The 22481-nt window shown below is 51.2% G+C and overlaps 9 protein-coding genes across 9 annotated transcripts; 7 read left to right on the top strand and 2 right to left on the bottom strand.

Annotated features, from left to right (window-relative positions):
* Nucleotides 1–35: 35 nt before the first annotated feature.
* On the top strand, nucleotides 36–576 carry AUEXF2481DRAFT_83693 (uncharacterized protein; the record flags this gene model as incomplete). The annotated part of the gene is made up of 2 exons (XM_013483799.1): nucleotides 36–230; nucleotides 281–576. Exons 1-2 carry the CDS (start codon nucleotides 65–67, stop codon nucleotides 574–576), a joined length of 462 nt encoding a protein of 153 aa, XP_013339253.1. The 5' UTR covers nucleotides 36–64.
* Nucleotides 207–2371, bottom strand: AUEXF2481DRAFT_92703 (uncharacterized protein). The gene is made up of 3 exons (XM_013483804.1): nucleotides 2112–2371; nucleotides 1983–2056; nucleotides 207–1932 (listed from the first exon to the last, which is right to left on the bottom strand). Exons 1-3 carry the CDS (start codon nucleotides 2167–2169, stop codon nucleotides 694–696), a joined length of 1371 nt encoding a protein of 456 aa, XP_013339258.1. The 5' UTR covers nucleotides 2170–2371; the 3' UTR covers nucleotides 207–693.
* Nucleotides 2372–2514: 143 nt separating this feature from the next.
* AUEXF2481DRAFT_44783 (uncharacterized protein) lies at nucleotides 2515–4714 on the top strand. Its single transcript, XM_013483773.1, has 4 exons — nucleotides 2515–2603; nucleotides 2653–2745; nucleotides 2805–2822; nucleotides 2890–4714. Exon 4 carries the CDS (start codon nucleotides 2955–2957, stop codon nucleotides 4227–4229), a length of 1275 nt encoding a protein of 424 aa, XP_013339227.1. The 5' UTR covers nucleotides 2515–2603; nucleotides 2653–2745; nucleotides 2805–2822; nucleotides 2890–2954; the 3' UTR covers nucleotides 4230–4714.
* AUEXF2481DRAFT_9157 (uncharacterized protein) lies at nucleotides 4321–6262 on the bottom strand (the record flags this gene model as incomplete). The annotated part of the gene is made up of 3 exons (XM_013483743.1): nucleotides 4321–5748; nucleotides 5805–5887; nucleotides 5941–6262. 3 exons carry the CDS (start codon nucleotides 6260–6262, stop codon nucleotides 4321–4323), a joined length of 1833 nt encoding a protein of 610 aa, XP_013339197.1.
* Nucleotides 6263–6460: 198 nt separating this feature from the next.
* Nucleotides 6461–9356, top strand: AUEXF2481DRAFT_92706 (uncharacterized protein). Its single transcript, XM_013483805.1, has 2 exons — nucleotides 6461–6707; nucleotides 6761–9356. The coding sequence occupies exons 1-2, from the start codon at nucleotides 6519–6521 to the stop codon at nucleotides 9293–9295; spliced, it is 2724 nt and encodes a 907-aa protein (XP_013339259.1). The 5' UTR covers nucleotides 6461–6518; the 3' UTR covers nucleotides 9296–9356.
* A 214-nt stretch (nucleotides 9357–9570) lies between these two features.
* On the top strand, nucleotides 9571–13393 carry AUEXF2481DRAFT_48584 (uncharacterized protein; the record flags this gene model as incomplete). Its single annotated transcript, XM_013483783.1, has 4 exons — nucleotides 9571–12220; nucleotides 12269–12483; nucleotides 12536–13263; nucleotides 13324–13393. The coding sequence occupies 4 exons, from the start codon at nucleotides 9571–9573 to the stop codon at nucleotides 13391–13393; spliced, it is 3663 nt and encodes a 1220-aa protein (XP_013339237.1).
* Nucleotides 13394–15112: 1719 nt separating this feature from the next.
* Nucleotides 15113–16701, top strand: AUEXF2481DRAFT_9160 (uncharacterized protein; the record flags this gene model as incomplete). The annotated part of the gene is made up of 4 exons (XM_013483744.1): nucleotides 15113–15367; nucleotides 15422–15929; nucleotides 15978–16399; nucleotides 16453–16701. 4 exons carry the CDS (start codon nucleotides 15113–15115, stop codon nucleotides 16699–16701), a joined length of 1434 nt encoding a protein of 477 aa, XP_013339198.1.
* A 472-nt stretch (nucleotides 16702–17173) lies between these two features.
* Nucleotides 17174–19574, top strand: AUEXF2481DRAFT_83700 (uncharacterized protein). The gene is made up of 3 exons (XM_013483800.1): nucleotides 17174–17447; nucleotides 17499–17859; nucleotides 17918–19574. The coding sequence occupies exons 1-3, from the start codon at nucleotides 17198–17200 to the stop codon at nucleotides 19374–19376; spliced, it is 2070 nt and encodes a 689-aa protein (XP_013339254.1). The 5' UTR covers nucleotides 17174–17197; the 3' UTR covers nucleotides 19377–19574.
* A 642-nt stretch (nucleotides 19575–20216) lies between these two features.
* On the top strand, nucleotides 20217–22465 carry AUEXF2481DRAFT_83701 (uncharacterized protein; the record flags this gene model as incomplete). Its single annotated transcript, XM_013483801.1, has 4 exons — nucleotides 20217–20393; nucleotides 20486–20786; nucleotides 20841–21436; nucleotides 21493–22465. The coding sequence occupies 4 exons, from the start codon at nucleotides 20217–20219 to the stop codon at nucleotides 21967–21969; spliced, it is 1551 nt and encodes a 516-aa protein (XP_013339255.1). The 3' UTR covers nucleotides 21970–22465.
* Nucleotides 22466–22481: the final 16 nt, after the last annotated feature.

Here is a 22481-nt window from a genome sequence, read left to right on the forward strand (position 1 = left end):
ACAGCCACCATCTTGTGTACTTATACCACTTCCACTTCACACGTCTACACGTCCGACACTCGTCATGTCACATGAAGCACTACCCATCGACCGCGTCAGGTTCGCCGAAGCGCTAGAATCACTCCCTATCGATGCTCTACACTCCAAGGTCGCCGAGCTGCGCAACAACATGGATCATCTCAGATTCTCGAATGAACAAATGGTGCCTTTCGCCGATGAGGGCGATCAAGGTATGTTTGTGTCTACTCGATCTACCAGTCTCCCTCTAACATGCCTCAAGATTGCAAAGACGCCATGTACGAGAACCTCATCGTCATCAACCGCATGAACGAGCGCATCGAAATGATCCGAGCCGAAGTCGAAAAGAGAGGAATGAGATGGTCAGAGGCAGAAGTCGAGGATCGTCAGACCAGCGAAGCAATGGTCAACGGCTATACCACTACCAACACAAGTCAAACACAATCATCACAGGCTCAAAGTGGTCGCTTGACCGACGAACAATTGAGAGCACAGTTGGAGGCCAGGCTGGCTCAGGATACACAGCATGACCAGGAAGAAGAGGGTCTCCATCTCTGAAGCCTGCATACAAAGTCGCATTTTCTTTCTGTACGATACCCTCTATGCTTGTTGGATGCCCACAATTCCACCTGCTTTGTCCTTTGCATTCCTTTCTCTCTATGCTCAGACACCAAACTATTCAAAAGCTCCAAGATCCAGTGGCACCGTACTACCTCTACCTGCTCGGTACATTTTGGTGACTCCTGAAAACTCTCGCGGTTTTGGAAGCGTCGCATCTGCCTGAAATTTGAATCGTGTGTCTTCAATGTGGAGGCGTCCTGCACCACTTCCACCCCCAATTGTCCCTTGGTATGACTGGCTCGGTGATTTCAATGCACCTCCGTTGCTCAGTGTGTATGATGAAGCATCCATGGTCGATCGCGAGATGGAGCCTGCGTGAGGTCTAGAGGGAGCGAACGAAGGAGGTGGTGAGGGTGCTGCTTGTGGGGGACTAGGCGCTGCAACTGGCGGTCGAGGCGGTGAAGGTGCGGCTGCGGGGGGTGGCGGTGGTGCTGGCGCAGGTGACCTCGGAGGTGTCGTGTTGTACATGGCTGGAGGGGGAGGCGGTGGAGGAGGAGCGATAGCAGGCGAGGCTCGACCAAATGCATTGCGCGCAGCTGTTTCGGCTAGAGATGGGGCAGCACTCATTGGAGGTGGAGGCGCGCTCATAGAAGGCGGAGGTGGTGGCGGTCTGGGTGCTGAAGATGGCGGCAGAGGAGGAGCAGCCGGAGGAGCTGGTGAAGCAGAAGGAGGTGGGGGCGGGAGGTTGCCAGAGGGTTTGCGCGAAGAAGGCGGAGGCATAGGAGGCTTCTTGCCGATCGGAGGAGGTTTGGGCTTGGACGGAGCAGCGGGCGAGGAGCTGGTAGATTGTGGTGGAGGACGCACACTGTTTCTGAGAGCCGATACTGCTGGATTTGGGGGCGGTGCTAATGGAGGTGGAGGCGCTGAAGGAGGGAGCGGTGGAGCCGAACTCATTGGACGAGGAGGAGCGCCTGGGGGTGCGCCTGAAGGTCTAGGAGCAGCAGATACAGGTCGTGATGGAACATCTGAGCCTCCCATGTATGAAGAATCTCCGTCTGCGCCTGTCTTGACACCGCCAGACTTCCGCAACTTGGGCATGCCGCCAGCGAAGAGGCCTCCTAACTGCGGTGGTGCAGCTCCAACATCGCTCGACGCGCGGTCTCTGTTTGCGCCGGATGGAGGCGGAGGGGCAGAACCTCCTGGTGGTTTAAGCATGCCGGGTACTGGAGGAGCGCCCATGGCAGCAGGACCTGATGACTTCTTCTCGTTGCCTACGATGGGAGCAGAACGATCGTTGATTTGGGTGACCTTCTTCAGTTTGGCGCCCTTTGTGATGTCGCCTAGTAGTGCTCCCTAGAGACCGGTCAGTACTTGATGGGAGTGGTCTATTTCTCTGCACGTACTCTGCCCTGGGCAGCAGCAGCAGGTGGTCTGCTGGGCAGCCCTCCAGGAGGTGGTGGGGGNGGGGGTGGTGGGCCTGGTTGTGCAATCAGCGCAAGTAACCATGTTGATGATGCTTGGGTGTATCTTACCGCCAGACATGCCTGGGGGCATTGGCGGCGGAGGGGGAGGTGGTGGAGGTGGCGGCATAGTCGTGATTGTGCTCTTTCAAGACAGTCGGGGTGCAGCGGGCGCGTGACGGGAGGCAGCGGCTATGATTCGCGCCGGTAGGACCAATGAGCAAGTTCGGATGTGCAGAAGTTGCTCTGTCTACGAGGAGGAAGGATAGGAAGGCGACGGCAAGGCTGATGGCAGTAGTAGTGGTCGAATGGTGGTTGGTAGTAGGTGGAAATGTGTCGATGATGGCTGAGCAAGCAAGAGTACATGCCGGCTTCGTCACTCATCCCGGCTGCCCAGCCCGAACGCCTGCATATTTCTTATTTCCGTCGTCCTTGTGCATGGATAACTTATGACCACAACTTTCCCATCACCGGTTGTGCCGTCTAGCAGGAGATTGCTGCACTCATATCGATCTGATCATGATCTGACACCTTCGGCACACACATATCAACTGCAAGCCTGAGGTTAGTTGGACATCTTCGATGGAATTGATTGTTGAACCAAAACAATCAGGGCATTGTCCGTTCTCGAGAAATCCGCATTCTAAAGATTTGATTCTGCATCTCCTCGACATCTGAAGGTCTGACATGACCAAGAAAGCCTCAAGTACATTCAGGGTACCTACTAAGTGTTTCAGAATATCAAAACTTACAATTGGATCTCAGCAGCAGTCAATATCGAGAGTATGTGATGTGGGATTCTTGTCAGAAGCATGACCCTGGCCACGATGGAGACAGCTGATTAGATAAGATCTTTAGCATCTTCCACCAACTTTGAATGCTGCGACACGCATTGGCAGGTGAACATATCCAAACATGAAAGCTTTCGCACCGCCACGTACTGTGTCTGTATGCCAACTCTGTCGTCAGACAAGCACGCGACAAACGGCACCATGGCCCTCAACTGGTCGAGTCGCGCAACAATCGCGTCTCATCTCATCCACTCCCACACGCACTAGAGTTCAATCAAGAGATACGCCCACCACCCCTGCTTCATGTCGACAGTCGCGCAGATGGTTCGTATCTGATACCACGGCCTCTGCTCCTGCAAATATATCCGCCGTTGTCACCCAGCTATCACAAAAAGAACTTTCGGACTTCCACGCACGCATCGAAGAGCTTGCGAAACATGTCCTGGATCACCCAGCCGTGCCAGACGAGGCTATCGTTCTGAAAGCACTGGAAGAGTACCTGTCCATGGCTCGGAAACTCGTTGGTGCCAAAGATACAGCACAGAAACAGACAACAACACAAACCGAGAAGACGGCTACTTCTGCTCTACTGAGCAACCTCAATACTCCCTCCAACTCATCGATCACGAGGTCACGGATTATGGATGCTCTCACTACCAGAGCTTTCGACATGCTCATCTATCGTCCCGTCTTCATCACACCTGACATGCTCAAAACCTACGTCGAGCTACAGTGTCTGCTACAACGTCCAGAATCCTTCCCAGCAGTCTTCAAACTATATCGCGAGAAACCCGTACCCAGACCATCAAAAGACGGTGTCGTTGCCTACGACGAGACAAATCCAGATAAACCCAATGCAGCCGTAGCCCCCGCAGTAGCAGACATGGCCATCGATGCCGCAATCGACAGCCGTGATCTGTCTCTCGCTCTTGGAACTATTGACGCCACATACTGCACAAAAGCCTACAAACGCTCTAAATTCCTGCGAAGTGCTTTGTTTCCCCTGACTGGTTTCTTACTCACACCTCCCGCGGCTTACACACTTGCTACACGCTTTAGCGATTATCAGACTACCATGGATCCGGCAATGGCGACGAATATCGCCATGGCGGGTATTATGACGTATACAATGGCTGTGGGTACTGTGGGCTATGTTGCTCTGACTACGGCGAATGATCAAATGGTAAGAGTAACTTGGGCGCCGGGAGTACCATTGTGGGAGCGTTGGGTGCGTGAGGAGGAGCGCAGTGCTTTTGATAAGTTGTCTCAAGCTTGGGGATTCGCGAGTAAAGACAAGTGGGGCGAGGAAGAGGGTGAGGAGTGGGAGTACCTCAAGGAGTTCTGCGGTCTTCGTGGTATGATGCTTGATCGTGTCGAACTGATGGATGGTATGGAGTAGAGAGAGAGAGCCAATGCCTTGATCCGATAATTGTACAAAAGACCCAAATACTATAAACCCTTTCCCCCTTTATATTACAAGCCAAATTCTTCTACAATCGCGTCAACAAGCCTTGAATCTTTTGCTCCAAAGAACTCGAGCCTTCAACACCTCCACACACCACCTCTTCCTTGATACCTAACCTCCTACACTGCACCTCCACCTTTGCCTCACTCTTCCAAGCCCTCCCTAACACAACAATCAACGGATACCCCACCAAATCCGCATCGTTCAATTTCCAACCCATTGGCTTAACCCGATCATCCACCACCACATCCGCCACTACTCCCAACCTCTTTGCCAAAGTTTCCGCATCTTGCTCATTGCCCTTGCCAGGTACAACGACGACTTGAAAGGGCGCAATAGCAGCAGGCCAATTCAACCCCTTGGTATCTGAAAGAAGTGATGCGATGGCGCCTACGAGACGAGAAACACCGATACCATGACAGCCCATCTCGATTGTTTTACGCGTGTCGTTTGCATCGACGAAAGTGGCGGAGAGGGGTAGACTGTAGCGGGTTCCGAGGTGGAAGGTGTGACCTACTTCTATCGCTTTATCCACTGTAACTTTGCCCCCTTTGCATTTTTGACAAGGGTCTCCTGTAAGTGTGCGGGTGAGTTGCATGCTTTTCCCATTCTTCCTGGGTCGGAGTTGGAATTGTACGCTATTGAAGCGACTGGTTTCTGGGTTTAGAAGTTCGCGTGGTTGGAGTTGGTTTTGGATTTCTGCTCTTTCAGGGCTGGAGTCCAGACGTTCGTCGTTTATCTCGATGATTTGAGCAGAGGGGCGAGAACCATCTGATTGTTTTGGGTTTGCTTGATCCCAGAGTTCGAGGGGGTTTTCGACGGAGAGATCAATGTCGGGGGCGAGGGCTTTAATGACGTTGGGGTTTATTTCATTCTTGACATTGTCTCCAGAGGTTTGTGATGTGTGGGTGGGGAACCAGGCTAGGATGATGTTCTTGCGGTCCTTTGTGATTCCTATCCAGCGAGAAAGATGTTTCTTGTGGTCGATGGTGACTAGATCTGGTTGCTCGACAGAGGTGATGGCGAGTTCGTCGTTGATGGTGTAGCCGCATGAGTCGCAGCTGATGACATTGTCCTCTCCTTTAGCAGATACAAAGTGGTATTCATGACTCAATGTGCCACCGATATTCCCAGAGTCAGCTTCAGCAACCAGATAGGGTAGTCTTAGCTCATCGAGAAAAGCTCTATATGCCAGTCGAACTTCCTCGTATGTCTGTCTGGCTTGTTGTTCTGTGATGTCGAAAGTATAGAGGTCTTTCATGGTGAACTCACGACCACGTAGGAGACCTTGTCGCGGCCGAGCTTCGTCTCTAAATTTACGACCAATCTGGTATAGTCGAAGAGGAAGGTCTTTGTAAGACTGAACCGTGCTAGCGACCAAAGATGTGATTTCTTCCTCATGGGTTGGCGATAGCAGGAACTTTGCATCTTTTCTGTCGTGGAAACCGAACAACTTGAGGAATGAGCATGGGTCGAATTGGAGGCTTTGAAACGCAAAATTGTACTTACTTCACCGCCATGGCCTACGAATCTACCAGTCTTCTTCCACAACTCTTCTGAAGAAATGGTAGACAAGGAGACTTTAGCAGCACCTACATGAGTCTCAGCCAACTGCACCTACCTTTCATGTGCACTAGTCGCATACCTATACTCTCCATGTGCTTGTCAATCAGACCTTCAAGCTTTTGTTGCACACGATTGCCGAGTGGCAGCATGTGGAATATGCCCGCATGAGCTTGTCGTACATAGCCAGCTCTGATAAGTAACTCATGAGACTCATCTTTGGCATCTCTAGCTCGTTCAGCACCGACAGTAGGGATCCAGAAGCGAGAAAGACGTTGAATAGTGCTGCTCGATGAGATTGATCTTGAATATGTCCTCGTCAGATTGCCAGAGTACTGAGGGCCGTTATGACCGGAAGTCCTCAATCGAGACACGCATCTCGCGAGTCCTACTTGAGAGTACATCCGTGATCTAGTAGCCAACGTGCAACTTGCTGGTTACGCAACAATAAGTTCTTGTCGAAAGATGAAGTGTCGCGAATGGAGGTGGAAATGACATGCCGCAAGCCGGGGTTAAGATGCGGAGTTTGACGGAAAATTTGGGCCGATGGCAGTTCGCTCCCGCAAAACTTCTTGGTCGGCGCATGTGAGAGATCCAAAAGTTGGACATTCTTGTTTTTCTCTCCAGAAAAACATATTTATTTCTCGACATACAGCGAAGATGGGCGTAACCAGGAAGCGCTCTGCCTCTGAGGCAAATGGCGGAAACTCGCGCCCCGAGAGATCATACCCGAAGAAGGAATATCCCAAAAAGGACTTTCCCAAGAAAGAGTACTCTAAGAACGATTACCCCAAGAAGGACTTCCCTAAGAAAGAGGGTGGTGATTACAAGACAAAGAAGACTCCGTTGGTATGCGATTCACCATCTAATTTCATGAGACACGAAATCTGACCAGAGTCCAGATTTTCGAAGTCCGACCCGACTGGTACGCCGCTACACTGACCGATTTGCCCGTGTCGACATCTGCGCAACCGCCGTCGCAGAGACTGGTCGAAGAGATTCACGATTATGCCTATTCACTGCTCGAGGCGGAAAACACAAACTATGCCGCCAACAACAACTCGGCCTCATCATCGCACAAGTTCTTGTCAACCATCATGGCATCCGGTACCCTCGAGGATAAAATCTCGGCCTTGACCCTGCTGGTCCAGGAGTCGCCGCTACACAACACAAAGGCCTTTGAGACATTGCTTGGTCTGGCAAAGAAGAAGAGCAGAAACCAGGCCCTCATGGCCGTTGCCGCCGTCAAGGATTTGCTTGGCCAGGGTGACGTTCTCCCTGGTGACCGCAAGCTGCGCGCATTCGTCAAGCAGCCCGCTTTGGCCAAGATTGTCGAGGAACATCACACTGTCTGGAGAGTTGGAAGTCCTCTGCCAAATGGTCTCGACAAGACCCATCTCATCTACTGGGCATTCGAGGACTGGTTGAAAAAGCAATACTTTGAGCTGCTCAAGATTCTGGAAAGCTGGTGTGGTGACGAGGTCGAATATGCAAGAAGTAGAGCAATTACCTACGTCTGGGAGTTGTTGAGAGACAAGCCCGAACAGGAAGAGAACCTTTTGAGACTGCTGGTCAACAAGCTCGGTGACAAGGACAAGAAGATTGCTTCCCGCACATCATATCTCCTGCTTCAGCTTGAGAACACACATCCCGCCATGAAGGGCATTATCGTCAACGCCATCGAGACGGAATCACTCTTCCGCCCTGGACAAGCCGCCCACGCCAAGTACTACTCTATCATCACACTCAACCAGACCATCCTTAGCGTCAAGGAGCCCGAGGTTGCCAACAAGCTTCTCGACATCTACTTTGGACTCTTCATTCAATTCCTGAAGCCTAGGTCGCATGCTAAGGCCAAGGCGCAGAAGGTACAAGGAGGTGGTGGAAAGGGCGGCAAGATGGCTGCAAAGAAGGCAAAGGCTCTGGAGCAGGCTGATACCGCCGACAGCGAACTCAATGAGAAGATGGTCACGGCCGTCTTGACTGGTGTCAATCGTGCTTTCCCCTTCGCCAAAACTGACGATCCTACTTTCGAGGCCCATCTCGACACCATTTTCCGCGTCACCCACTCGTCCAACTTCAACACCAGTATCCAGGCCTTGATGCTGATACAACAGATTTCTGCCACCAAGCACTTCTCCGCCGACAGGTTCTACCGCACCCTCTACGAGTCCCTCCTCGACCCTCGCCTTATCACCTCCTCCAAACAAATCATGTACCTCAACCTCCTCTACAAATCTCTCAAGATGGATATCAATGTCAAGCGTGTACAGGCTTTCGTCAAACGTTTGCTACAAACAATCACCCTCCACGAGGCTCCCTTCGTTTGTGGTGTCTTGTACCTGGTCAGCGAACTCGAGACGGCCTTCCCTACCATCAGAAACATGATCCGCGAGCCCGAGGCCGATCCCGAAGATGAGGAAGAACACTTTGTCGATGCACCAGAAGACGAAGAGACCAGCTCTATGCACCCGTCACGAGTCGACCAGACACGGGAACAAACAGCCCCTGCAGTCCGCTATGATGCACGAAAGAGAAACCCAGAGCACAGCAATGCCGACCGCAGCGCCCTGTGGGAAATATTGCCTCTTCTCTCTCACTTCCATCCATCTGTAGCAATCTTCGCCGAGGCTCTCGTGAACCAGACAGCACTGCCACCCAAGCCTGACCCTACCAAGCACACATTGATGCACTTCCTGGACCGCTTTGTATACCGTAACGCCAAGACCAAGGGATCCACAACGACACGCGGAGCCTCCATCATGCAACCTATGTCTGGATCGAACGCAGCAGATGTGCTTATCAAGGACCGTGCCGACCCTACTCACCGCATTCCTCTCAACTCGGATGCCTTCTGGAAGAAGAAGGTCGAGGATATCGCCGCCGACGAGGTCTTCTTCCACGACTACTTTACCAAGGTCAACAAGGCCAAGCCTACCAAGAAGGACAAGAAGAAGCAGAAGAATGCCGAGGACAGTGATGCTGGAAGCGATGCCGATGAGGACGAGATCTGGAATGCTCTTGTGGAATCAAGACCTGAGATCGAGGGAGACGATGATGACGATGATGATGACCTCGACATGGACGACCTTGAGGAGGGCTACTCAGACAGCGAGGACGGCGATGCTGGTGTCGAAATTGGCGAGTTTGCCGAAGACGACATGGACGAGGCCGACTTGGGAGATGACATGGACGAGGATCTGGAAGACGATGGCTTCGAGGGATTGGAAAGTGCAGACGAAGACGCCATGCTCGGCGACGACGCAGACCTACCGTCCGACTTCGAGGGACTGGACGACGACGTGGTCGAGAAGAGCGAAAAGAAGGACGAAGCGGACAGCAAGAAGAAAAAGAAGAGAAAGCTCAAGCACCTGCCGACATTCGCGTCGGCCGACGACTATGCCAAACTGCTTGGTGGAGACGACGAGGATATGTAGATGTAGGACTTATTATACCATTTTGTCGCCTTTCATCCAGGGCTTGTTTGATGTCACTCCTAATCTTTGATGATTCCAGCCCACTTGTGCCTGCAGAAGAGTGTGCCCAAAGAGGTGCAGGTCAAGTTGTATAGACAAATAGACTTTGAGCCGCACTGCGCCATGACGACGGCTTGAAGCGCGGCGGCACGTTGCAGATCTGGGGATTGCGGATGTTCAATGATTCTCATGTGTAAACAGTGGACAATTGACTTGCAGCATGAATCGGTAGCGCCATGGGCCTGGAGAAGAAGGACGTGATCACGGCCGGATTCGCCGCTCTCGTCTCGTGGCTGCTACTCACGCACTGGATACCGTCGTTTCGCTGGATCCCCTACGCCTTTGTCGCCGGCTGTCTCGCAACCCTCGTCGCACTCGCACTCCTGCTCTTGACGTCGTCCAAAGGTCCAGACTACCGATACAACCATGCGACGACCATCCGACCTCCAGCCTTCATTACTCCGGCTCTCTGGAAGCAAGAAAAAGCGGCCTTGAAGACGCGCTCACGATACGACAAGACGCCTATTTACCCTTCCTCGGCAAGCGTCTCGCTCACCATCGACGGCCTCTTGGACTACATTCTTCGCGACTTCGTTACTGTATGGTACAGGAACATCAGCCCTCGACCGCTGTTCCAAAATGAGGTGGATCGCGCCATTAGACAAGTATTGGACAATGTGCGCAAGAGGACTGCACAGCTCGACATGGTCGAACTTGCCGTTGCTAGGATCGTACCCATCCTGACCAACCACATGCGCGACTTTTCCAATGCAGAGCGCATCGTCAGAGGCAAGAACCTATCTCGCGACATGACCGAGTCCGACGAGCTGGATCTCGCTATTGCTGCAAAGTTTAGGGACGGCAAGCTTCATCCTGCTGCTGCTCTGGCCTTTTCCGATACAAAGCTTTTGCAACAGACTCATCTGCGTCGCATAATCGCCAAAATCCTGCCTTTGATCATGCCTGACTATATGAAGAGCAGCGCTGCCGTTTCCATCTTGGTCAAAGAGATTGTTGCCTGTGCTGTTTTGGCCCCGGTCGTACTCATGCTCTCGGACCCGGACTTTTTCAACCAGCTCATTGAAAACTCTGGTCGCACTATGCTTCAAGACCGAAAGTCTGTTCGCAAACTACGAGCGGCTTTGGACGAGCATGCTGTACCGACGCCGCAACAACAGAAGTCTGGTCAATTCCCTCGTCTGAGGCCGAACGACAACGAAAGACAATTCGAAAGATTCATCCGTGCCACTCGCAATTGTGCCACTCTGTCTGATGCTAGGCGTTTCCGTAGTGAGATCACGAGCCAGGTTCGTAAGGCTACTTCGGGCCCAGAACAGGATCCTGTTTACCTTCGTCGCTTGGAGACTGGACGTCGCATACTGGATCAGAAGATTGCACACTTTACGGCTGGTGGTACATCGAGACCTAAGTTGACTGTGAAGCCATCAAATTCTAGCGTGGAGCAGACATCGAAACTAGGCCAAGCATCCCTGAATGAAGTGCTACATAATGCATCAGGGCTCTCCTACTTTATGGAGTTCATGGACAGAAAGAATCGCATGCGTCTGGTTCAATTCTGGATCGTAGTGGATGGTTTCCGCAATCCTCTGGAAGCAGATAACGATGAGCCGGAACAGGAACTTCAAGACATGCCCTGGACTCCCTCAGATAGAATGGACCTCGAGCAGATGTATGAAGCTTACCTCACGAAGCCAGAACTTAGCCTACCAGATCATGACAGGCAAGCAGTCAGAGACTTTCTGAGAGCAGGTAGTTCGGCAGATGCCAGACTCTACGTTGGTGCCCGACGAGCTGTCCTTCGAGCTCAGACTTCAGTCTTTGAGGAGATGAAGGAGCAGCACTTTGACAGCTTTAGGAAGTCAGACTTGTTCTACAAATGGCTGGCCACGGAAGAGAGTTCCATCATGTCAGCTGCGTCAGAAGGCCACCCAGAACTCTCAAGATCTCTGTCAGTTGGTGGCGAAAGGGATAGACCGCTGTACCGAGAAGCTCGACCCGCGACTGTCCTTTCTCCCAAATCACCTCGGGCACCAGAGCTTCGAAGGCCAGCCATGTCTTCCAGTGATCTGAAGAGTTTCATCAAGCCAAGTGTCGTTGCCAGTCCAGTGAGACAATCAATGGACGGCGCAAGACCGCGACCCTTGTTTGATGACGACGTCGAGGATGAACGGTTGACTCGATCCGTATCGGCACTTAGTGGTATGGAATTGGACAACGAGGTGGACCAGCAACCGGATGATTCTGCTCAAGTTGTTGATGCTATGCAAGCTGCTTTGAACGAAATCATGGACGAGCCAGACAAAGACACTGGCTCGCTGTTTTTCTCAGAGAACATAGGCGTGAGCAATGACTCGCCACGAACCTCGCTGGATGGAGGAAGACCCACTTTGGCCCAAACGAGGTCAAAGCCTAGCATTGCCTCTCTTGGCTTAGTTGGAGCCCCGTCAAGCAAAGGCGTCTTTGCTGACGATCTCTTTGGAGAAGAAGAAAAGTTCGCCGAAGACGAGAAAGAGGATGCCGATCTTGCAGACAAGTCACTCGAGGATGATATCCATGAAGCTGCACCTGGTGATCTTGGACTCACCGAAGCCATCTCCATTCTTAACGCCGACATTGATCGATTGACTGCTCAAGATGCTATTCTAGACTCCTTGACGAAGAAGGCTGAGTTGACGAACAATGCAGCAGAACTTCGAATCTTACGGAAATCGAAACAAAGTCTGGCAAGAGAAATACATCGCAAGGAGATGCAGAAGCAGCAATATACAATACAAGAAAGTGACAATAGCCTTTACGGGAGAGCAGCTGTCAGTATCAAGTCTATCATGGTTGGAAGAGAAGAGGATGGACATGAATATGCGCTTTGTGAGTCTTGTTCGCTGTTACCTCTTGAATGTTGCTGATGCGATCTAGATGTCATCGAAGTTCGACGTCAAGCCGGCGACCAAATGCCGGCCGCAGTCTGGATGGTCACCAGACGATATAGCGAGTTTCACGAACTGAACAAGCGTCTGAGAGCGAGGTTCCCTGCTGTTAGAAACCTTGAGTTTCCACGCCGACAGACGCTATTCACGTTACAGAAAGACTTTTTGCAAAAGCGAAGGATCATTCTTGAGAAATACCTCAAGGTGAGTGTCGACTGGGAGATATCAAGCTTAAGCATTGCTGATCCATGCACAGGCACTACTTCTGATCCCGGCTATATGTCGCAGCAGAGAGCTTCGTGCTTTCCTATCGCAATCGCGAATCACCTCTGGTGCCAACGGCAGTCAGATCGACGAAAAGGACTTTGTGACCAGGATTTACAACTCGGTCACAGACGGCATGGAAGAGTTCTTGGGCAACATTCCTGTTCTCGATCAGCTTTCTGTCGCCGGCCAAAACCTGATCTCAGCAGCAACCGCACAGATGAGTGGAGTACCACTAAACCCCAATGCTCCCGAGTTCTCCACAGACCCAGCCTCCGCCGCAGAAGCAGAAGCAGAAATCAACGCATTCGAAGACCGAGAAGCAGAGCCCTTTGTAAAACCCATCTGCGACATCTTCCTCGAAATCTTCGAATTACAAAAAGGCACCAGTTGGCTCCGAGGCCGTGCCGTAGTCGTCGTACTCCACCAACTCCTCGGCGGCACAATCGAGCGCAAAGTCAGAGATGCAGCAAAAGGCTTCGGACAAGAAGATTCAGTGATCCGCTATCTCGATTTAGTCAAAAACATCATGTGGCCTGATGGTCAAATGAAACAAGGCAGTATCCCACGCACAGCTGCACATAAAGCAGCAAGTCAGAAGGAAGCAGGACTTTTGCTTGCGACGTTGGTGCCGGATTTAGCTGGGAGTGTGGTGGGGAGACATAATGCGCAAGCGGCGAGTAGAAAGGTGTTTGCTATGCTGAACAATCAGCGGTTGAAGTAAGTCTTCTATTTCTTGTTTCGTGATTGGAGACATCTTTGCTAATGGGCTTTTTGAAGTACACATTTGGTGTTTACACTTTTAGATGAGTTGATAGGGACGGTGTTTCCGGAAGCGGTGACACGATGATACCCTTTTGATGATATGGTAAACATGTTGAGAGAGCTTGAGCAAGAGATTGTACATATGTTACGCCCCCCAATAGTGGCAGCCCCTGAGCCTGAAATGGGTTGCACGTCCTTCCTCTTCTGTCTTTCGGCCGTCATTTCCTTGATTACGTCAAGTTGTGGTTGCTGGATCATTCCTTCTTTCAAACGCTAGGATGGTCTACCAGGTCGGACTCAACTCAACGTATGCAAGCTCATACTCAGGCGGCATACGACAGTGTATCTCCGTGTCCCAAACCAAGAGAATCCAGTCGGATGGTCGTCCAAGTCCCCGCAATCATCCTACGAAACGCCACCAATTTCCAGCTGAAAAGTCGATTCTGGGGGATATGATGGCATTTGTTTCGTCACGGTGAGTAACAGACGTCAGAAACTCAGTAAAGTCAGAAATCCTCTAAAGTAAGCATCTTTGCTTATCCCTCTTCCTAAGAAGTTGGCTTAGTTGGGAAACTTGCCGATGAAATTAGGAACCCTTCAATCATCGATGTTGGGACGGTGTTAACATCAAAACCGAAATCATGGTAGATGTTGGTTGCCATCTGCATGTAGTCGACTTGCTTGTCGGGATTTTTGGGATTTTCCAAGTGGCTAGAGTGCCGTATGACAAATACTATGTCTGTGACTTTCATTGGAGGTGGGGGTGGAATGGCAGGCCTTGGGGCTACTTGGGTAACTTTGACTTGGATGTAGCTAGTGAGAGATTTGTTCTACTTGGCTAACTCTTATGTAAGTATCTTCCGCAACTTGCTACAATTATCGGCAACATACCAAAGGGGTGCAGTTTCGACTAAGGGTTTTACACTGTGGACAAGTTGATGAAAGTGTAAGTCCTCTACACCGTCCTATGTCTTGACACTGGGCACACTACACGGGCAGTCAGCATCGTGGTATTGACAACAGTCACGGACAAAACTCACTCTTGGTGTTTGACACTTGACTTTCATGATCAAGCCGCAACTGTCGTTGATCACTTTTGTGGTACTAAGGTCTGCACCTCGGGATGATGCCAAACCGACCCTTCAGGTGTCAGTCTGGTTGGCGATCCGGTGCGACTCAAGGGGATGGTGGCTCCACTGGCTGAGTAGACTTGGCGGACCAAATGAATAGTCTTGTTGGAGGGCGGGTGAAGGTGATTGTGGCTACTTTGGCTGGGTAGACGTCGGCAGACGAGGTGACGAGTCTTCCTCATGGGCGGCGGGAGGGGAATGATATGTTAAGAAGATAAGACAGTTTGCATTGAACAATGAACCCATTTGCTCTTAAGTGTCCACCGTGGGAATCACGCTGTCCATTGTACTCTCGTCATCAACGCTCCTCCTTCACCAATGGTGATGCGAAGTGAAACGCGAGCTGATGTGATGCACAGGCACTTCCTGGATGAAAGATGACCTGAAGAGAGAGCAGATGAGGTAGTGGCTCTCAGCGGACGTTGGGCGATCTTGCAGAAGTACTGTGCCTTGATACAGCTAGAGAATGACAAAGAGAGACGAGAGAGAGTGGTCAGTCTTGTTTGCGACTCCTGAGTAGCCGGTTATCTTCCAGTCCACTGGGTCGCGACTGCTACAAACAAACGCCAGCACCACACGCACTTGCTTCACCTTTGATCTTGCCGGAAACTCAAACACGATACTTTCCACTCATCTGACCCACAACATACATAGCCGTAAGGCATACTCTCAAGATGAACCCTCAAGCCCCTCACTACAAGTATAACACGCCGGCCCCTTCTGGCAACAACGGCACCAGAAACGGCAGTAACCTCGCCACTATTTTTGGCTCTCTGCGCACAACCTTCGTGCCTGCCTCCGTACCTACCACTAACAGCACTCGCGGAACGTCTACTCCACATCGTGAGACACCTAATCAAACTCCCACCCCAACTCCAACTACTCAGAGTCACTCGCTTGTCAAGTTCGAGCCTCGCATGAGCTCAAACGTACGCTCTCATGATTGATGAACATCTTTGGAACTTTTTACTGACTTTTCGCAGGAAGAGCTGTTCGAGCGCGCTCGTGTGGAGCAGCAGGAGCAGAGCCAATTGTTGCTGCACTCTAAACTGCTTCGCCTGACCGAGCAGGTTGATGAGTTGATGAACCAGCGCGCCGCTTTCGAAGAGAAGCAGACCGAAGGCGCTCAAATCATCAATGACCTCCGTGGCGAGGTTCTCCAGCTCAAGACCCAGGTCAAATCTCAGAACGACAAGCTTGGAATCCTCAAGGGTCTCAGCGATGACCATATCAGGGAGCACAAGGCTCTGGCTCAGCATCTCAAGGAGATGCCTGGAAACCTGGACGCTCTTCTTCGGTACACTGTTACTCGTATCGATAGAGTCGAAACAGTCGTGCGCGGCGTTGAATTCCAGGTAGGCAACCAGATCAAACAACACGCCACTCAGCTCCGTGACAACGATAAGCGCATTGTTGAGCTCGAGCAGTGCAGTAGCCATGACATGAAGGACTACAATGGCTCGATGTCACAGGAGAACATCCAGCCTAGATGTGGGTGTTTCTGCTCCCATTCACACGCCTTTGCTAACAAACGGTAAGCTTCGGGTTCCGATACCAACCACAGTGCCAGCATTGAGAAGCTTGAGAAGACTCAAGTTACGCACACGTCGTACCTCGAAACTATTGGACAGTCTCTTATAGCCAACCAGAACAGCATCACCGTAGCCGAGCACACCATGAACGATCTTCTTATCAAGCTCGATGATCTGAAGTCGGCCAATGCTGAAATTCGTAGCCATCAGCAGGCTGACCCAGGTCTTTTCAAGATGGACGCAACCACTGACGCCATCTCCAAGCTCCAGACGCAAGTTGAGCGCCTGGCTAGGAGCGTGCAGCACAAGACTGCCACGGTCGCTGCCGAGATCCCTCAGGGTAATGATTCAAGTGCTGACGACGTGGAGAGACTGGTCATTCAGATGGATGAAGTCCGCAGCAAGATTGGCGGAATGCAGGAGGAGCTCGTAAGCGTTGACTTTCAATCATAAGTACAACACATGGAACTGACGTCTCACAGAACACCCAAATTGAGATGCGTAACATCATGGACGAGTGCGCCACAGCAAGCAAGGTCAGGCTTGAGACGATGTTCTACCAGCTCACCAAGGAACTCATGCACACTTGTGAGCCTGAGCACATCGAGTTCGGTTTGGACGAAGAGCGTACATTCATCGTTAGACAGCGTGTCCTCGAACGTCTCACCATCGAGAATGGCGTTCAGCTTGAGTTCGAGCGCCTTCAGCAGTCGCAGTTGATGCCACGCTGAAGTTACGGTACAGTCAATACAAGAGACAAATCGGAGTCGGATAAGGAGAGGGCTTGAATACCACCGTCTCGCGGTGCCTAGCTAGAAGTCAGTAGATAATGCCTCCCCGAGTGCTGGGCTCTGTCAGATTTGCAGCTGTCTCAAGACACAATACTTTTCGAAAACTGGAGTAACTTCATCGGGAGAGCGTGTTTCGTGGGCTCTCCGCCCGTGCTCTGTGAAATCATGAAATTACTGTGCCTCTCTACAGCGTGTCGCTACCCTGCGATGGATGGAAAGGGAGCTGGAATGAGAAGAGCACATAGAGAGGTAGACTGTTTTATATGATCTCATGCATGTCGAGAGGTGGTGGAAAGAAGTGGTGGTGATGTTCCGAAAGGCGGAGAAGGTGGGCGGAGTTTATTGGCTAATCGCCGCGGCAGAAAAAGATAATATTTTCGCCAGGGTCGAGACGCTCTATCACAGGATATCTGCACAACACAATACAACATTAACAATGGCTGGAATCAAACGTAAAGAAGCCCCCAAGGCTGTTGCCGCCGTAGGATCTGGATCGGAGAAGAAGCAGAAGCTGGCCTCGACAGGCTCGTCCAAGAAGAAGGCCGCCCCGGTCAAGGAACCCACGCCCGAATCCTCCGACTCGAGCGAGGACGAAGATGAGCTGGATGAAGAAGAGGATGCCATGTCTGGTGTCGAGCTTGAGCAGGAGGGTGGTAACAGCGAGTCGGATGAGAAGAAGATCAGAAGTACGTTATGGACAAGGCTCGAAGAAAGGACTGAGCTGACACAGTCTACAGCTGGTCAATCATCAGCAGAAGCACACGCTGCCCAGCGCGCCTTAGCAAAGGAGCGCAAGGCCGCCAAACCCAACGCAGACATCATCGGCCGCAGTAAGAAGATTTGGGAGAGACTGCGCAGGAAGTCACACGTCCCCACCGAGGAGCGCAAGGCTCTTGTCAGCGAGCTGTTCGAGATCATCACTGGCAGAGTCCGCGACTTTGTCTTCAAGCACGACAGTGTGCGTGTCATCCAATGCGCGCTCAAGTACTCCAACATGCAACAAAGAAAGCAAATCGTCACAGAGCTCCGTACCGACATGCGCGAGCTGGCAGAGAGCAAGTACGGCAAGTTCTTGGTCGCCAAGATGGTCGTCGAAGGGTTTGTTCTTCACTACTTCCTCGCTCTTCAAACATGCATGAACTAACTTGACTCGCAGTGATGCCGAGATTCGCAACATGGTCGTTCCTCAGTTCTACGGTCACGTTCGCCGCTTGATCAACCACCCCGAAGCCGCCTGGATCGTCGACGATATCTACCGCCAGGTCGCTACCTCTTCACAAAAGGCCCTCATGCTCCGTGAATGGTACGGTGCTGAATACGCTATTTTCGGAAAGACCAAGGCCTCTCAAGGTCAGATCGACGAGAAGGTCACAGCAGACCTCAAGGCAATTCTCGAGGAGAACCCCGAGAAGAGGAAGCCTATGATGCAATATGTTCAGCAACTCATCAACCAGCTTGTTCAGAAGAAGATGACTGGCTTCACCATGTTGCACGACGCCATGCTCCAATATTTCCTCAACACAACCCCTGGTACCCCCGAGGCTGCGGAGTTCCTCGAGCTGCTCAAGTCGGATCTTGACGAGGAGAACGGTGGTGATCTTCTCAAGAACTTGGCTTTCACAAAGAACGGCAGCCGTGTCGTGTGTCTGGCTCTTGGTTACGGAACTGCCAAGGACCGTAAGCTCATCCTCCGTGTTTACAAGGATGCTGTTGAGATGATGGCTCTCGATGCTAATGCACACACCGTTCTGCTTGCTGCCATGGACACCGTCGACGACACAAAGATGACTGCTAAAGCACTGTTCCCTGAGTTACTGGGCGAGAACATCAAGGACGAGGCCGAACGCGAGAACCGCCTTGTTGACCTCATTTCCCACTTGACCGCCCGTATCCCGCTACTCTACCCTCTTGCTGGACAAGCTAAGTGGCTGGTTTCTGACGTTCAGAAGAACATTATTGCAGAGGTGCACTCTGTTCGTGAGGTCACCTCAAAGAAGAATCCCGAGATTCGCCGCGCAGAACTCATCTCATACATGTCGCCCTACCTACTCCCTATCATCCAAACTCGCGCTGCCGACCTCGCAAGCGTCGGCTTCGGCTGCCAATACATCAGTGAAGTTCTCTTGGAGGCTCAAGGTGACAAGAAGGCAGCTTGCGAAGCTGTGATTGCTTTGACCGAGGGTGACGTTACTTCCGAAGGACACATTGCACAAAACGCTGCTGGCGGAAAGATGCTAAGAGCATTGGTCAGCGGTGGAAAGTTCGACCCCGAGACAAAGACAGTAAAGCTCGTCGAGCCTCGTCTTGGTTTCGGCGACATGCTCTTCAAGTCACTCAAGGGCAAGTTCGTCGACTGGGCCACCAGTCCTTCAAGTTTCGTCGTTGTCCAATTGCTCGAGAGCGAAGACGTCAGCGACGCAAACAAGAAGGTCGTCCGCGACGAGCTCGCCAAGGGCAAGAAGACTCTCGAAAAGGCAGCCAAGGGCGAGAATGCACCCTCGAAAAAGGCACCCGTCGAGTCAGACGACAAGCAAAACAAGAAGAAAAAGAAGACGAGCGAGGGCCCGAGGGGCAATGCAGGTGCAAAGATTTTGCTTGAGAAGTTGAGCAAATGAGTGTAAGGTCTCATTCTTTTCCCATGTCGTGTCGCTATGTATCCCTTCTGGAGGCATTGGCCTCAAAAATACCCAGCAGAGTTGTTACGTTTTCTCCTCATCATATGTCATCTACTCCGACTTGCATATCATGTTGACTTACCATCTTACGAAGTTTTTCTCGCTGTCTCCTCGTGTGAAAATATAAACCGTCTGTCCACTTCTTACAAACTCACAGTCACAGGTGCTCGAGCTCTGAATCTTTACGATACCTTCTTACACGAGGCAAAATCTTCTTTGAAGGTTAAGTCTTACAGTACCATCTCGAAAAGGCTCGACTTGACATCGACAAGCGTCGAGCAGTTGCACACATCACTTCTCTCGACATACGAGTACGAAGTAAGACTTTTTTCTCGATCCATACTTTCCAACAAAGTGATTGTCGAAAAGTCATTGTTCACTTGGTAAGTGTCGACCAACTTTTCGTCGAAGGCCAACGATTTCGAAACCGACGACAACAACATACGACTATCACAACCAACTACTTTACACATTCTCACGAACAACGACGACAACATCAGTATCGACCCTCTCCTTTTTGTCATCGCAACTTCTCCGAATCCGAGTGATCGTCATATCCAAGTTTTTAGGAGAAGTCGTCGAAGAGGAAGGCGCGCTTCACTTTTCGTCGTTCACCGAATTTCACTTGCATTCGTGAAGCGAATTGCTCTATCTCCCTTTCTCTCGTCTCTTATTTCCTTCTTTCCACCTTCCACCTTCCACTTTGCGCCTTCTGCATCTTACATCTTTCGTTTGACTTGGAGACATTTGAATACTTCTTTCTCCTTTAGCATATCAACTATGCCTCGATCCACCAACACCCTGGCACGTATGCCTCGACGTGTCGGTACCCCCTTTGCACAAATGTATCGTTTGAAGCCACAGGTCAAAGCCGATGTCAAAGTCAAGAAGGTATCTGCCCAGACGGAAGGCCAGGCAGAAGCAGATCTGAATGCTTTTGAGACTCTATCGGTTGAGGTAAATTTTTCCAGTTGTCTCGAGTCAAGTCCGGGGTACTTTCCTCATTGTTAGCTTCTCAGCCACTTTCACATGCTGACACAATAAAACAGATCAGACAGCTCATTGCTTCCAACCTCGACGACAAAGATCTAGCAACTTACAGGCTCGTCTGCCAATCTACCAAGTCTGCGCTCGATGAGGATGAGGGATCCTTCTGGCGCACTCGCTTCCTCAACACCTTCGACTATCCTGAGAACATCCCTATCGAGAAGAAACGTTCCAAGATGAACGAATGGTTCAAGAAGAAGTACCAGTACCGCAAGCACACTGAACGACAGAGATTCGAGTTCCAGGTCGGAAATAGCCAGAGAGAAGTTGAGTGCCTGTCGCTCATCAAAGATCTGATCAATGGTGAGTGTCCTCGTGTCAACTAGGATGTCGCTGATCTCGCTGACATGAGGACAGAGTCTTTCAACATCAATACCCACACGCGCAGGTCTAAGGAGCCCTCGACCTATTCTCTCAATATGAGTCGCTTGGAAGCCATCGTCGGAGCTACAGGCCTTCTCGAGTGTGTCTTTCGACGACCTCACCGCAAAGGCAGAAAGTCACTACCCAACCCTGTCTTGCTGGCCATACAACTTGTCCTCACCCACATGTCTTTGACTGTATCGCTCAAATCACCTATGGCAAAGGCTTGGAGATTCTCGGATTCACAGACCATGGCGTACGCGTCCACCTTGGAGCGACCCATCTTCAAAGGTGCCAACTGTCTGGAGGTTGATGTCGAATGGACCTTGCATATCGCAAACTTCTTCAAGAACCACCTGCTTAGCGAGCATGAGCTCACTCACGTCGGCTATGACGATCTTCATTCAACCGAACGCCCACAATGCTGGACCAAGCCTTTGTCTACTAGCCCTCTGAAACTTGGCAAGCACTGGAAGGGCAGCTATGCCTACGTCGATCACGACGAGATTCACCTCATTCGTCAAAGCGAGAATGAAGACTATCCCATTCCCGACCACATGTGCGGTGAAGGCTCTGACAGCCACTTCCAGGTGAGTACTATCTAAAGAGCTCTCTGTCATATTGTCCCTTGCTAACTTGGCTGCAGGACCTTTGCCTCGATTTCCCCAAGGAGAAGCCTGCTTTATGGCCTCCAAACTTCGAAGCCATTTGCAAGGCTCGCTCCAGGATCAACTACCATACGGCCACCACCCGAGCTCAGAGCAAAGTCACTGGTCCCGAGGTAGTACCCGCTACACCCGTGTCCTTCAGCTTCAAGGGCGACGGTGAAGACGCCAACGAACCTTTCCTGGCATCCGGCTTCTTCAACCCTCTTCCTCCTCAGCACGGCATCCCGGGCTGGCATCGCATGACCATGATGAAGTACTGGCGTGACGAGGATGGTGTGATCGATGAAGACTCTCTTTGGGCTTACGAGGGCGTCGTCTTGCCTGGTTCGATGGTCATGCTGGGACGTTGGTGGCATCCTTCTGGTGGTGACGATGCATACACCGGTCCCTTCATCTTCTGGAACGTCGACGCTAGTATTCTCGCTTACCCTGAGGAAACATCTGCTGCCGTCTGATCACGGTCATAACCCGAGCCAGACACCAACCGTCCTCGTCTCGCCAAGTCTCACAACAAAGACTACTACGACCTTCACGACCAGGATGATACAGTCTCACTTCTAGGAAATGACTGGCAACTATCCTGTAACGTTTTCCAGGATCACACTCTTTCTGTTTAATAGCGATGATCGATGGAGGGACAGACAGGATATCATCGTCGCTTAACCCACACCCTTCATCATTTGTACTTTCACTCTCTAGTAATTACTGCACTCCTCTTTTTAGTGGACGGACAAAGAAGACGACAAACACCAGACCAGATAGCTAATTGATCCATCATCATTGTTACTCCACCAATCTTTTCTCCTTCCAGCAGAGATGGGTCGTGACATTACTTTTGCTCTTCCCTCAGCTCACTCCCCCCTCTCTTTGCCATGTTCCCTGGCAATACACGAGATCCCTGTGTCTGCTTCTCTTTTCCTATATATTTCTCTTTCAATTCTTCAAGTCACTGTTTTTTTTTTTTTTT

This window comes from Aureobasidium subglaciale (assembly GCF_000721755.1).
Source record: "Aureobasidium subglaciale EXF-2481 unplaced genomic scaffold scaffold_37, whole genome shotgun sequence".
Taxonomy (NCBI): domain Eukaryota; kingdom Fungi; phylum Ascomycota; class Dothideomycetes; order Dothideales; family Saccotheciaceae; genus Aureobasidium; species Aureobasidium subglaciale.